At 38.1% G+C, this 16489-nt stretch overlaps 1 protein-coding gene across 2 annotated transcripts; it reads right to left on the reverse strand.

The window, feature by feature from the left end:
* Window positions 1-776: 776 nt before the first annotated feature.
* LOC136244224 (peroxisomal sarcosine oxidase-like) lies at window positions 777-15921 on the reverse strand. 2 transcript variants are annotated; one of them, XM_066035781.1, is made up of 8 exons: window positions 11713-11964; window positions 11510-11658; window positions 5294-5507; window positions 3605-3737; window positions 3351-3559; window positions 2470-2619; window positions 1030-1105; window positions 777-970 (listed from the first exon to the last, which is right to left on the reverse strand). In XM_066035781.1, the coding sequence occupies exons 1-8, from the start codon at window positions 11818-11820 to the stop codon at window positions 840-842; spliced, it is 1170 nt and encodes a 389-aa protein (XP_065891853.1). In that variant the 5' UTR covers window positions 11821-11964; the 3' UTR covers window positions 777-839. The 2 variants fall into 2 exon arrangements, with proteins under 2 accessions (XP_065891853.1, XP_065891854.1); XM_066035782.1 differs by lacking the exons at window positions 11510-11658; window positions 11713-11964 and adding an exon at window positions 15732-15921.
* Between the last annotated feature and the right edge of the window lie 568 nt (window positions 15922-16489).

Here is a 16489-nt window from a genome sequence, read left to right on the forward strand (position 1 = left end):
TAGCTATAATATTATGATCTTTGCATATGGATTAGTGGTACTATATTGACTTCTTGAATACAGCATAATTTCAAAATGTCCATCTGTCCTCATGCTTTTTTTTATAAACTGTGAATTAACTTTGCCTGGTTTAAGTGCAGCCAATCCAATATAGTAGTAAAACATCCAACAAATTAAATTTTTACTTTCGTGAATGTAGTAACAAAATTTAAGTGAGGTGGTTAAATTGCCAGTTGATAAAATTTGCACAGGGTGTAAAGCACACTCTATATGGGGGTACTGAGGGCATGCCCCAACAAGACTTATTTGTACTAAGCCTTCTGAAATTGAATTTGGTAACAACTTTGACTGAATTTTATATTTGAATGTTTTCAGTACATGACTGCCATATTAGGTAGCAAACTGCTCTATTAGAGCATCTCAGTATAAAGGGAACAGGTCCCAAAAGTGGATGCGCTCTAACCCCTGTTGTTGAATTATAAATATGACACATTATTTTGAAGAAGCAATACTACTACAGTTCAATGATGAGGTTAGGAAATAGTGTCTACTTTGTATATATGTATTTCTAAATCAATCTGCAACGGTATTTAGATTTGTAACTGGAGATATTCTGGCACAGTAACTAGTAACTGCATCCACAAATGCAACCAATGTAGGGTTTCCTACCAGTCGATCTGGCTACAAAGCAACACTAGCAAATTATTTATCACAAACTTTTTGGTCACTACAGTACAAGTAAGCTATATACCAAGAAACGTTTTAGTATGTCAACATTCAATAAACAAAATTAATTCAAATAAAAATAAAACACACACTAAATTATTTATCACATACATCTACAACCGACTTCTATGATGTTTATCAAACCGATCCAGTTTGAATGGTTCAAGGTTATATGAAGGTGGAAGATCTAGTACTAACTCAGATAAGATTTTACCGACAACTGGAGCCAACTTGAAGCCATGACCTATAGAGATGAGATGTTCAGTTAGCTCCACCCACAAACTAACACTGCAGGCTATGTACCTGAAAATCCAGCTCCAATGATGATGTTGTGATGCTTGGGATGATGACCCAACAAGAAACTCTTATCTGGAGTTATCTAGTGAATACAAACTATTAACCAACCACATAATCATACTGTATATCAAACAGTATAGTAGTACTGTTTAGTAGGGTTCCATTACAGTGACACATATCATTAAAATGCCACATCTAAAAACTATCACAGAAATATCATACAGGACAAAAATCACCTTTTATGGGCTCTATTCAACATCAAAATTTAATACAAGTTTAAAAACAGGTGCAGGGGCTGATCTAGGATTTCCCAAGGGGGATGCTAAGCTAGGGGCATTTATAGTGGGGACTAAAAATGTGGCATCTGTTTGATACAACTATAGCAGTGCAGTGTGAGAAGAACACTCAGTACAAGGAGCATGCTTTTTATCTAAGCAGTCTTGGAGCATGAAACACAGATTTTTTTTTTTTGCAAATTTAGCTTTCTGAGATTGAATTTGACACAATAATATTGACTGAACCTTTATTAAATAAGCAATTGTGAGTCAAGTAAAATCACTATTTCTAGCAGTGGTAACTAGCTACCATATAAAGGGCACAACATAAATGCTGCAGTATAAGTTCAAAGTGGGAGTTGGTCATAGTTTAGAGTAGTTGACTGTTCTATTAGAGTATTTTGATGTTTAACAGTAGTTTTACCCCATTGTTCCCCTCTTGTTGATTCCTTGAAGAGATTAGCTCTTCTCTTCACACTCTTTCCATGTTTTCATGTTTAGATGTAACTGTACCTGTACTACTATCTTTCTAGCTAGCACATGGTAAAATTTTGGAGGGGATGCTTCAGCCCCCCAAGAACCCCTACCCCCTAAATCTGCCCTCGAGTTGACCAGATACAGAACTTTTAAAAACCATATAAAATGTAGTGAGATTGAGATACTCAAAATTAATACAGCAGATACAACCACACACATTACAGTCCCTGCAGTTGGTGAAAAGACATGCCTCAAGATGAAGCAACAAAACGACAGCCTTAATCATAGTCAAATTATGCTTGGCTGAAATGCATCAGTAACTCAATCAGTTAGTCAATCAGATAATAGAAATATCAGTTGAATAAAAAAGCTAATTTCATAAAAACTTGAAGGAACTGTTTGGGGTTGACACATTTAGATTACATCTAACCAATACTGGTGAGGCTGGTGTGTGGGAAGAAAAGTCCAAACCTTTACTATACATACTGTATGAAATTGTTTACATCATAAGTATCACTAGTATACTATAAACAGACACTGACGAAAAATATTAGTATATTAGTATTGACAATATTTGATATACATAGTACCTTTGTTATAACGAAAAATATAAATAATAATAATTATATATAATTCCATATTCAAGGTACATGATTTACTGCATCAGTAACAATTAGCTCACTACACCACTTACACTGTACATACAGGATTCAACAATACTAGGATCTGTGCTGACTCCCTTAAGGAATTTATCGATGAATTGTGACACTCTCTCAACTGACTGCGGATTGGGCTTGGCATCCCTTGCATCTGGGTCAACAGTACATCCATCATGGAAACAAACCTATAGGACAGCATGACATGATCATTGTGAACTCTAAACTCATAATTTCAATTAAAACACTCCTAAAACCTTAAGAACAAATACATGGGTCACAACAGGTAAGCCATAATACATTATGAAGGTAAATCCAGAGATAAAAACTCTCTTCCAATGTTAATGTGTGTAGTTTATTAACTAAAGGCTCACTTTTACAGGTCTATGACATACTAGCATACAATATGACAATCACACATGGTATTTGGGGTGTTTACATTATACATTACACAACAGCCCATACATTGCTTCTCAACAAGGAATGCTACTTTAGGTTAGAAGTGTTCAACTTATCAGACCATATTATGATCATAACGAGTGCAACATGTGAAGACACGTGAATACACCAAATGAACAATAATAAAACATAATTATGCCAAATACAGCAAATCATAGATAGGAACAGAAGTACTGACAGAAATAAACGTAATTTCAGCAAAATGTTTGACAATGAAAATTCTTTGCTTGTCAAAAGTAATTTTATATGGTCCTCATGGTGGGAACTCTTCTTTCAAATCATAAAGTATCATGACCAGGTAGTATGTGCTTGCGTGTGTAACATGCTAAAGTACTAGCTGTACTTTGTTGTCTATTTTGTGTTATGCAATGCTATACACTAAACGTCATTCATCCCCCCCTCCCCACACACTTTGTCCTTTCTCTTAGAATTCCATCATAAGTATCATTTCACACCTAACCTTGACTAGTCCTGGGTACTCATAAGCAGGTAGTCCATAATAGTGATCAAAGTCATGACAGATAAATGCTCCCATTGAACGGTTGCTATCACCACGGCCTGGTGTAAACACATCTAGTTGGTCCACCTTCCAGTACAACACATCAATTTTTACCACATTGATGGGCAGGTCTAATCCAAGTGGCTTCACCATTTTGGAAGACCAGGGACCTGAAGTGAATATTATGAGCAGTTATGATGTGTATGATTTGTTACCTGCAGTGATGACCAGTTTCTTGGTCTTGTATTCACCCCTTGTGGTTGTCAAGGTGACAAGCTGATCACCAGGTGTTATCTTCGTGACCTGACAACACTCAATAATCTTTCCTCCTCTTTTGGTGAACAATTTCTAAATGGAATAAAAAGAAACACTGCCTACATGCTGTTGTGCATAAAGAAACTCTTTCCTCGCAATTTAAGTTTCCATTCTCTTAAAACCAGGCATGTGCCTATAACTGGCCAAAGGCATGTGTACCTGAAATTAGTTTCAGAAACCGTGTGTCTGCATGCCTGTGTATCAAGTCTGAAACAAGAATTCACTCTATGAATATAAGCTGTGTGAAAGATAGCTTTCATGTGGTTCCTTGAATGCACCTTTCTAAAAACGAGGCACTTTCCTATGTGATATACAGCAGAGTAGGTCTGACTCATAACACAAATTGTTCCACACTAAAATGTGGCCACAGTACTGGCTAAAGAATCCATGTACGAAAATATGATCGAAAATGCATAAAACAGCTGAGAGACACTTTTTGCATTTAACGATTTAAGTTGAACAGAATAAAAAAAGTAGCGAAGCAAGAGAGGTTGTCTATACCTGCAGATATGCTTTATAGGAGGCTCTACCATTTAGAGAACCTCTCCAGAGGTCTCTTAGTGGTTTCAAAGGCCTCATTGTCTCCCAAAGATCAAAGTATTTTATGCATACTATTGACATTAATTTTAATCCCTATACTTCAGTCTATACCCATGACTGAATTAGGGATAAATGTCCACTAGTATATCTGCAGGTGTAGGGGACTTCCCTTGTTTCCATACTATTTTTTCTATGATCTCTATTCAAACTTAAAATTCCTAATTATTTTTCCTTATACTTGTTTGTGTAAGATTGTTATGACTGGTGAACCCATGCATACCACATCAAAAGAAAGGATGGCACCAGAGTTGATGTTCGTATGAACACGTGCCCCAATTATCAATTACTGACTTGAACGTGAAGTAGCCATTACACTTTGCTTTCAGCATTACAAACAAAGAGCAGTAAGAGAAGCACCTTTGCAATTAATCCAGTCTCCGCAGCACAAAAATATAGATGATTCACGGGACCCTGTGCTCTTACCAATATCACCACAATTTGTGATTGGGGGTGATCTCCATAACTCACTACCACATCTGGAAACCACCTTGGAAAAATCCTGGATATACCTATCAATAGGAACCAACGTCACCTGACAACCTTCATGTGATCAAGCACATGGGCAGCTGAAGATGAGACTAGAAGTTGAACTCTTGAATCAAAAAAGTAAAAAAGTAGTGAAATGTCTATATCTGCAGATATAATAATGGACATTTAATCCCTAATTCAGTCATGATTATAGAATGAAGTATAGGGATTAAATGTCCATTAGTACATCTGCAGGTACAGACAGCCTCTCCTGTTTCACTACTTTTTCTTTGATCCCTTAAAATTCCTAGTACTGTAGCTTTTAGACACATTAATACACTATTGCTATTGTGGATAAGGCTTCCAGCATAGTATTCCATATCTGCTAATAGACTTGCTCATAGTCAAGCAATCAAATCAAAATCAAACCAATTCGAAAACTATGATGGACTTTGTGAAAGAAAAAATGGTAATCCTTCTATGCCAACAACAGATACACAATTAGTACAAACTAAACTTACATGAAAAGCATCTAAAGCTTTATTGGATATTAGTATTCCAGCATCCTCCTCTATTGCACACATGTAATGTGAAGGTAGTTTTAAAAAATCAAATCGACTGTTTGCCTCAGCTGCTGACAAAATCTCATGCCTGAGCCCAAGATTTCTCAAGCCACTGATCACCTCCTTGAGGAAAATATTGATCCCAGCACTAAAATGAACCCCACCAGTTTTTCTAGAATTAAAGAAATACTATCGATAACACAGTTAGGTACCACATACAGGAGCTTATGAATGCCTGATTGTTTGTGGCATTCGATTGCTTGTGAATTTAGCCTGCAATATGCTTATCAATACTAGACTTATAATAGGGATTGGAAATGCACTATAAAATTATTATCATACCGTACGGTAGTACTGTATATTAAGGATCATGGAGATTGGGGTTTTTCTGGCCAAAAAAAATTACCCAAAAACCAGCTTCACAATACCATCCTGGCACCTTGGCAATATTGGTTATGTATAACCAAGCCCAAAAGTGCCTTCAGTCCTAAAGAATTCCAATTATTGTTACAATTTTTTTTTGAAAAAAATTATGTAGTGGAATTTTCTACTGGCTAACTGCCTGCCTGCCTGATGCGTTCAGACAAACGTAACTCAATAACAATCTTTTCACTGTTCGGCATTGCTTCGTCCCGAGACATGCCTTTTGGCATACCACAGTGCATACAATGAATGCATCATGGACTTACCTCTGTCCTCCTTTGTGTCCCATTTCTTTTTGCTAACAGCCCAAGGTGTCGATTCAAGGTAGTGCAAAGCATGGCTTCAGCGCAGTACATTTATAAACGGGAATCGTCTGTATTTTCCATTGTGACTGGATTGATTGCAGAGGCAAACCTAACACTTTTCTTCGTTTGTAACACTGTGTAACGGGCTGAACATAGCTGAAAGCAAAGCGTAATGACCACTGCACTTTCGAGGCAGATAGTTGGGGCATGCAAATTGTCATATTTTTGTGGTAACTGGATTGATTGCAGAGGCACTTCTTCTACTGTTTTTCGTTTGTAGTGCTGTGTAACAGGCTGAACAGAGTTGAAAGCGAGGCGTAATAGCCACTGCACTTTCATACGGAACACTAGTAACTTTAGACGGATAAAGCATGGGATGTTCTATTACATCTTGAATGCCAGCAGTATGAACTGGATAATGAATGAATATAACGCACTGTATATCCATATTGTCAGCAGAGTATTGTAGCTGAAACTGTTTAATTGCGGCTGGTAGTTACATTTGGCCTTGGTGACTAAAGCATACTTACTTACTGACTTTTCTTTGACAGGATAGTCTTCGTCTCCAATACTAACAAACATCCATTCCTTCCATCACTAAGGTCATGTTAAAACAATTTACACATCCAGTTTTTATGCTTTTCCAATATTGCTTGTAAATTATCGTGGCTATTAACATGACGAATGGCTTCCCATAAATATTTATGTTGTCTGAAGACCTCTATAGCAACAGATATCCTGCTGCTGTTGCAGTGATTTTGATAATTCAATTTTGTAGACAAAGAAACAAGTAATCCAGTTTGCCTGGCCTAGTTACAACACAAATGCCACCACTATTGTGCAAAACCCTTGGAGCAGTTGCATAAATATATGAATGTAATTCATTGAAGTGCTACCAATTGTTATGAGTATCATACAGTACAATAGTACTGTATAGTAGGGACCACAAAGGAGTAATTGTGGCTCACGAAATAACATCATCCAAAAGCCTAAGCCTCAACTTTCCCAGGTGACGATGAGGCAGTATTGGTTAGGTAAAACTAAGTCCAAACAAGCTTTCAGATAGACCCGAAACACTTTCAACAAGTTGCTACGGAATTTTAAAAAAAAAATTTATTTAACTGAATTTTCTACTGTGAGTAAGTAACTGACTGATGCCTTCAGACAAGCATAACTCGATAACGGCTAAGGGCTTGACCTTTTCACTGTCAATGTTGCTTCGGCCTGACAGGTGCCTTTTGGCATACCACAGTACATACCATGCATTCTTCATGGACTTACCAGTGTCCTCCTTTGTGTCCCATTCATATTTGCTGACAGTGAAAAGTGTCAATTTGGCAGTAGCACATGATGGCTTCCCTTCGAAATGTTTTGATTGTAGAGGTGCTTTTCGAACAGTTCTTGATTCGTAATGCTGTGTGACGGGTTGAACATGGCTGACAACAACACATAATGGATACTCCACTTTTCAGATGATAATTGATATAGCTGGGGCACGATGCGGTATGTGTGGATTCACCAGTTATAATAATTATTTACGAAAAAGTTAACAAACAAATACACAAAAAAATTTGGAATTTTCAACTAGAGTAGGGACCATAGCACATTGATAAAAAGTCCTGAAACAAGCTGGAGTAGCGCATGATATTAAATCACTGTAAAACAATAAGAAGTGTTATATCCCTACTGTGCTCTTTGTGTACTTGAATGCATAGTGTTTATTAGATAAGAAAGTTTAACTTGATTATAGGTGAATATTCAAACAACATAACTACAAAAAGATTACTGAACTATGTTGAGAGAAATACATGCACGCATCACTGAAAGATGACAATAGTCCCAATTCTATCATACCAACATCTGCAACTTGTATGTATGTAGGTGTATGTAGGTATATGTACACTGTAAAGTTCATTATTATTAATAGTGATATATAATATCAATAAAGGGACAAGAATGACTGAATGCTAGCTTTGTAGAGGAATTGGCAACAAGTAGCAGTGGTATAGTAGCAATAGGGTGTGATGCTCCAAACCATAGATAATAAATTAGAGGTTCGAGCCCTGGTTCCGTGAAGGTTTTTCTTATACCTTTTCATTAATCTGTTGCTTCAGAGTGGCGCTTATTGATTAGAGATTATAAGTGCCTTCTCGAAAAAGGGTCTGGTCTGATTCCACATTTCCCAACACAAGTTTTAAAAGTAGAAGACGCATATATATCTCTAACATGTGACTAATCTCTGGACCAACAGATCTCATTGATTGATTGATTTATTATTTTATACTCACAACAATCGGCACAATGCCGTTCCTCCTTGTTGGACTGATACAAAAAAAACCATCAACAACAAACTAAACATACATGCATATATAAACACAAAGCAAGACAATAACAGACATCACACCACACACAAACAACACTGAATTAGATTCATTGGATAGCGTACCACTGTGTATGTGGCTTGTGCCAAGGGGTCCGACACCACTCAAAAATTGCGTGTAAAATCCCATCAGTTTTTTTTGCAAGGATTCCGGATTCCAAGCCAAGATTTCAGATTCCATATAGCTAGCTACACATATATTAACACTTTTTATGCGTGCACTCACCTGGATTCCAGGCTAATTGGATCACTGGCAATGCCTGAAATGGAGGTTAAAGTTGTGCTATGCCTGCACAAATGTGTCGAGACACATGCACAGTGCTCACAAGACTAAACTGATTGCAACACAGCACACGAGATATATACAGTATAGCATGATTTACTAGAAATATATGGAAATAATTGGACTAAAAGAATATTTGCCAAGATTCAGAGATTTCAAATTCTTGCCCAAGATTCCAGATTCCATTTTGGGATTCCAAGTGATTTGTGTTGGATTCCAATTGCCCCTGGCTTGTGCCTACACGTATGATGACGAAAGCTTCATTAACATCCCACTCAAGGTCTGGGATGAGAGAACCAGTTCAACTATTGGAGACCCTTTTTTTTGAGGGGGCACTTATAATCTCTAACTGATAAACACCAAACAGGGTCTGGCCATGTGAGACTAACCTTTCCGTGTATCTCTCTAAGTTTTGTTTTTTTTAAATTGCAAACAGCTAAAATCAAACTGGCATGGCAATATTATGAAATGCACAATTGACTAGAGGTGCATAATTGCGCCAAATTATGACAAGCACTCACTGTAGGTAGATCTGCGACTGTGGTCAAAGTCTAAGTCAGCGACCACAGTCAAAGTCTTGACCCACCAGAATTTTCACTTTGACCTGTGACTAAAGCCTTTTTCAATCTTGGACCAGTGACTTAGCGACAATATTTCAGTACTTTTCGATTGTGGGTTGGAATGTGTTTACTCTTGATCTTTGAGTTGACACAAATTTGGTGGCCTTGACCTTAGATCTATCTACAGTGCATGCCTACGTGCATAGGCGGTTCCCCCCTGCCGAAAAATAAGTTTTGAAAAATCTTGGGGAAAGACCTTCAGTGCTGGCCACTGCAGTGTTAACAAAAGTTGCAGTATAGATTGGCATTTTTACGCATTTTCGAGGGATTGGCACCTCTAGAAACATTGTTGACAGTGGCTGAAAATGTTGAAATTTATTTCAGAAACGTGGAAATTTTTAATTGGAAATCTGGAAATTTGATGGAAATGTGGAAATGTGACTTTCAACTTCAAACAATGGTTCAGTGGTATGAGCCACAAATCACTAATGAACTAGCTAGGTACATAATTGTGTCCTGGGTGAATCCTTTCTAAGGTGAGTTTGTGTGCCAGCAGGCTTGTTCAGCATGACACAGTTTGAATCACACGTACATGATGACTGCCGAGCACACTGGGTACTGTTTGTGGAGTTATCAAAACTGTATGAGGCATTTCTGCTGACAAACCATTCAACCCAATTTCCGTAATCAACAAAACCGCTTGTTCGCCACTTTGAAAAGAGATGAAAGGTCAGAAACAAGCTCAGAAATGTACGGAAATATATTTGGAAAGGTGGAAATTTATTTTTAATTGTGTAGAAATGTGGAAATTTGCATCCTCAGAGTTCAAATTTCAAAATTTTGTCAATGAGATTTAGAGTGAAGGATCCTTAGCATTTTTATTTTTGGCATAAATTTTTAGGCTGTTTTCAAGCCTTCAAATTGAAAATATCCCGCAGCTTCTGAGGTTGCACCCCTATATTATAACCATACAACAATGGTCATGCTGTGCCCTAATTGTGAGGCCCCTAGGTCAGGTCTAGAATCAAGGGGGTGGCACTCCAATACACCGTAGGACAAGAAATTTTTGTTGGATACAAATTTAGTGGATTTTGTGGGCATCTTGTCGTGAAAATTAAATATTTTGTAGTTTCTATACAAGTTGTATGGAGATTGATGTCTAAACCACGAAAATTTGTTCCACAAAAATTACTGATTTTACCACATTTTAGCAATCCACGAAAATTTCTTGCCCTACAGTACCCCTGTACTCCAATCTTTGTCCTTGGTCAAAGTGGTAAAATAAGCCTTGACCCTTGACTTACACTAAACATCCATGCTTGATTCTTGACCAAATTCTTGCATATTTTCATAAAATTCAATCCAAATAAATTTCCTGTTTCCCGTCCACTGCCCACGTCTGGTCACTGTCAGCTCTAAATATTCCATTATTCCATATTCTTCAATTGTTTTTCAGTTATTCTTGCATACTGACAGGCTTAGTAAAAGCTATATTGAAACAACGTCAGCTCACGTGTCAGCAGTGCTATCAAGTCGGCACAAATTTCACATTTGTGTTATTTTCGCAACTTGAAAAGGAAGGAACACACTTTTGTGGGATAGCTTTTTATAGCTGTACCAGGCAAATAATGGCTTGAAAAGCTGCCAATCTCGTAATGAAATAATGGAAATGGATCGCCTGCCTGCATGCAAATATGCCTGAGGTCAGGATGGGAAATAGGGAATTTATTTGGAGTGGCCTTATGTTGCAACTCTAAAAGTATCAATTGTGGTATACACTTTAAAAACGAAACTTGTCTTTTGATCTACTGCAAATTTCTTGCTTGACTTTTGTTTTGACCAAGGATGAATATCAGAGTATAGGATATATTCAAGGGGGTGTCACGTAGGTACACACTGTAGGTAGATCTGTGACTACGGTCAAAGTCTTGACTGGCCGAAATTTCGCTTTGACCTGTGACTAAGAGCCTTTTTTGATCTTTGACCGGTGAATTAGCAACGATATTTCAGTACTTTTCGATTGTGGGTTGGAAATTTTTACCCTTGTCCGTTGACTTGGCATGATTTTGGTAGCCTTGACCTTTGACTTAGACTTTGACTGCAGTCGCAGATCTACCTACAGTGAGTGCCTGTGTGTCACCCCCTTGATATTGGAGTACCACCCCCTCACTGCCTACGTGACACCTCCTTGTATATTTAATTTCGTAATCGATGCAAACTTACATGTACAACTGTGTTCCAACTTCGTGCTCAATCTCCTCCCACATTTTGAACGCTTCAGCCATCATTTCTGCGAAGTGCTGGGCATGGTAGCCACGTCGCGTCATTCTTGAGGCGCCATGTGAACTGCCCCTGGTGTGCCCTAGCTGGAACTACACAACAGCAGTAATCACCAAACTAAAGGACTGTAGGAGATGATGACAGACCTGTTCCAGTAAAGCCACCTTTTTTATGCCCTTGTTTGCGATGTGATACGCGGTTGAGGATCCTTCAATTCCCGCTCCTATCACTATAGCATCGTAAACGTCCATCATGAAATATATCTTCTACGAAGGTCGAGTGATAAGAGTGGTAGCCTGTCTCATGCTCTAGTCTCGTCCTAGCAGACCCATTCTCCGGGGTGGCGTTTATCGATTAGAGATTATAAGCGCCCCTAAGATTTGTGCACCTCGAGCCTACCGTACGGGCATGGTACGGGCTTGATTTTTTCACTGTTTGACGTCGCTTTGTCCCGAGACGTGTCTTTTCTTTTCGAAATTAATCCCTAATTGATATGCATACATATGACACAATAATTAGGCCACTCCAAGTCATACCTTAGTTTCTGGTCACTCCCAAGCCTACAAATGGATGCGGGCGGGCGGATGATCAGGACTATAGACTCTACTGTGACAATATACTGTATGGTATTATTATTTGCTCAATTTAGCAAATTCATGTTGATTTTATACTTAACCAACAACATAAGTAGTTGTGCTTCGGCAAAAAATGCACTAGGAAAGTTGTTGATGGATCATGGCTAGCTATACACTGATGTATAGCATTTAAGTATATATTTATATATTTATTTATTTAGAATATACTATAGGAAATGTTTTGTTCATGTAGCTACTTATGCTTTCCAGTGAAATAAATGTCTCATTAGCTATGTCAGGAAAGTATTACTATGACTTATAGCTAAGTTGTTCAAATGATCATGATACACAATGAAATTTAACTTCTATTTTCACATCAGAAATTCTTCATTCAAATGTAAAGTCTTAGCCCACTAGCTATGTGTTTCCAGCCTTCTATTCAGTAACCTTGAGAAAAGTAACTGTCAAAGTTTTGAGTCATTGAGTGCTCCAGACTACTGTTTTTTAGTGATCATCTGGGAATGTTTAAACTATAAGGGTTTCTACTTGCCAATCTAATTTTAGTTATGGAAAAGTTTAAGTTTAAGTTCACCGAATGTTGCCGGCTTTCCATACCCCTGTAGTGTTCAGTGATAAGGAATTAGACTAATCATTAGAGGACTACATTTGAATTATAAAGTTAAAGCTATGGCCCATCTGCATGGACTAGTAGTTAATGCACCTATCAATGTTAAGCCCCACTACCCCCCTCCCGGGCTTACTAAGGGATTAGTGGGGGATTTCTGCCGATTTGATCAGAAATTTTGCCCCACTAGTGGGGCATTTGACCGTTCGAAATTTTAGGCGTTTGCTTTAGCTTGCGAGCTATGAGAATTGATCTGTTTCCTAAAGTTTATTCCAGCGATACTACATGGAGATTTGACCACTAGTTGTTCCCCAGTGGGTGGAGAATTTGATTTTTCAAAAAGTCAAATCCCCACCATTTCCCCCACTACGCCCGGGAGGGGGGAGGTGGGGGATAACATTGATAGGTGCATAATGCTACTGAAATTACTTTGGTTACAGAAGCATTAGTAACAGTTATAATCTGAACAGCTATATAATCAAGGACAAAACTAGCTATAGTTAGAAACATTTTATTAGTGTGGCATATATACCTAATATATACCTAATATTAGAGTTAAGAGTAGTGTGACTGCTCTATTGGAATCCCTGAATGCTCTATTAGAGTATATCGATCTTTTGCAGTAAAAAATAAGTGTCTTGCTGGGTCACGTGCACTTAAGCACCTGTAATATTAATAATAGTCCTCATAAACTAGGGTTTCAGGTTTACCATGCGGGCGGGTGACCAGAAACTAAGGTTTGACTTAGTGTGGCCTTAGTCATGTAATGGGGAAAGCCTAGTCTCTGCCTGCACCTCTTTTTAGGGGTCGCGGGCGCCGCGACTAGCACCAAGTCAACTGCACCTAATCGGTTCTCACGAGCAAATCTATACCGGCAGAAGAGCGAGAACCACGTAGACATCGGATAGCTGATACTTGATAGTAAAAGCGAAAATGATAAGCAACATCTGATCCAACCCATAACAACAGCATAATGTTTATTCCTCTTCTCTGAAAGAAGGAAAGCTAAAACGTTTCGTTACCAGACATTTAGTACATTTTTTGGTCGTGTGCATTAGTGTAGACCACCTGTGTAAAATATTCTTATAATACAATCACTTTTGAATGCGATGCTTTTAACATCAATTAGAGTGGTAACCACATCAAAGGGATACTTGAAACATGATAACTGTTGATGTGGTATGGTTTAACTTTCTCAGTACATATAAACTGTTTGTTTTGTTTATTTCTTTCATTATTTCATCATTTACAAGTACATGTTCCTTTGTAGCCTGCAGCTCGTCTATACAAACCAGTCCGAGGCATCAGGAAGCCACAAGCCACCAACTAAACTGATGCATGGAGAGACTAACTGTTTACAGTGTGCATGCATGTGTGCATGTTGTTATTGCATTTCTAAGTTAATTGAACTATAATTTAGTAATGTATCACAACGCGAATGCAGTGTGAAGTGTCTTGTCCTGGAGGAAGCTGGTCTATCACATCATACTTCAGTCATTATTCAGTTTGTTGTTATTGCTAGTGTAACTAGTCAAGCAATTTTTGCTCCAAATTTACACCAGATTTAACCTCAGATGGGTGAATTCTCCAAAAATTTCCTGTGAGGGGCATGCCTCCAGACCCCCCTAGATGAGAGCATGCTAACACATGCTCTATTGGTTTTGCACTCTCTCTGTGCTCAAAACCTCTTAGTTTTAAACAACACCCATATATTATAATCTGCTGATTTTATTACAGGCATTTTTCTAGCTCGGTGTATGTGATTTAATTATACCTTGAAAAGTAGACTCTCATTTGGCACCAGTTTCAGCTATAGCTACTACTTTCGAAGTTTACTTGTAGGGGATAACAGAACACCTATAATTAGTTGGATTGAGCTTTCTAAGTAAGGTCAGTGCTGGATTTGCCTATTAATGACGAATGATGTAGTCAATATGTCAGAGAAGCACTTTCTAATTGGGCACATCGCTGGACATTTATGGACGACCTAGAACCACAAGAAGATGGCTGTATTTAGCGTTGACTTAAACCTACATCTTAATGATGAGTTGAAAACTAACAGATTCAACCTACTTCGTAGGGTGAGTGAGTGTATTGTATGTTAAACCCATACATTTGTGCCTACTGAACCATAGTCAGTATTGCCACATGTAGAAAAGGATGCCAATCCTACCAAATGGGTCGTTAATCCTCTATTTATACATATTTCATTACCTTCACTACAAAGCGGACATTGTATAGTGCTATTTGAAATGTATTTCCAATCCAACACTGTATGTCAATTTCATTTTTAAGCAGTAGGCCCATGACCTCAAATATCTGGTATTGAGTCAGTATTGCTACATGTAGAACATGGTCAATCCTACCAAATGGGTCGTTAAGACTCTATTTATACGTGTTTCATTACCTTCACTATGAAGTGGATATTGTCTAGTGCTATTTGAGACATATTTCCAATCCAACACTGTATGTCAATTGCTTGGTCAGCCATCCCACCAGTTGCTGAGAAAACCAGAGGAGTAAAAGTTCCATGCTCCACATCACGAATTCGAGCTTCTTTTTGGTGTTCTCATGATGACGATACATGGCTCTTGGAGCAGAGCCTATATAGAGGTATGCCATGAGATGCAATTTTGCAGCCCATTTCTGGAGAATCTTTTGATCATGCCACCCTAAACACGGAAGATGGGACTCGCTTAGATGTTTCTATGAACGGTTTTTGGGGTGGTAGATGTGAAAAATCATACGTAAATGTTAAAGTGTTTAATCCTCATGCCCCTACTAATCACTCCGGCTTCCATGTTTAGGGTGGCATGATTAAAAGATTCTCCAGAAATCAGTGGGCTGCAAAGTTGGTTCAACTTGCACCTCATGGCATACCTGAAGAGCTGTCAATCACTAATTTAGTTTTGATTCTGCCTTTTCATCAACTGCAGTACGTACAGTGCATGTATCATGGACTTACCTTTGTCCTCCTTTGTGTTCCAGTTCTTTTCGCTGACACAGTGAGGTGTCGATAGCGCGATGCCTCTGGTTGGCTGTGTCATGTTTTTCGCCCGCATTTCCATAGCGACTGGATTCATTGCAGAGACGTTTCTTTGCTTGTAACGAGCGGAGCATAACTACAAACGAAGCGTAATGGCCACAGGCTCACTTTTTTCAGTGCATAATTGATTGTTGGGGCGCGCGTTCACACGCAAATTTATGGAATATCTGGTGATTGTGTTTTTTCGAAAGTTAACAAACAAGTAGAAGGAAAAATTAGGAAGATTTCCACTCAAAATAGGAAGGTGCTTCATTTTTTTTGTTTTTGGAGATTTTCACACATGCAGATTTACCTTTAGGATAAAGTAAACAAGTGCTAATTCGTCATCAGAACGTTTGCAGCAGTTGCTATCAGCACAATTTAATGTATGTAAATATCCAAAAAGTGGTCACGTGACCAAAAATTGCTTTATATGGCTAGGATTTCCACTGCAAAATAAGTTGATACCTCATCCTTTTTCATTCTTTCTGATGATTTTCATGCAGGCTAACTTAAGAAAACCAAACAAGTACATGATATTATTAAACTGTCTATATATTATTTTCAATGTCAGTGGAGTTTTAACTGTAAATCCACAAAAAGTGATCACGTGGCCAACAATCCCATTACAGCTATAAAGGATGTGTTATAGCACTACAAGATGTAGAAGTCTTCAATATAAGGCAAGAAAATACACT

The sequence above is a fragment of the Dysidea avara genome, chromosome 14 (genome assembly GCF_963678975.1).
Source record: "Dysidea avara chromosome 14, odDysAvar1.4, whole genome shotgun sequence".
NCBI classification, from domain to species: domain Eukaryota; kingdom Metazoa; phylum Porifera; class Demospongiae; order Dictyoceratida; family Dysideidae; genus Dysidea; species Dysidea avara.

Coding starts and splice junctions, on each gene's coding strand:
- LOC136244224 (XM_066035781.1), bottom strand. CDS start 11,820: ATGATGGACGTTTACGATGCTATAGTGATAGGAGCGGGAATTGAAGGA. Junction 2,620..3,350: donor AGTACCCAGGACTAGTCAAG/GTTAGGTGTGAA, acceptor GCTGTCCTATAG/GTTTGTTTCCATGATGGATG. Junction 1,106..2,469: donor TTGAATCCTGTATGTACAGT/GTAAGTGGTGTA, acceptor TGTATTCACTAG/ATAACTCCAGATAAGAGTTT.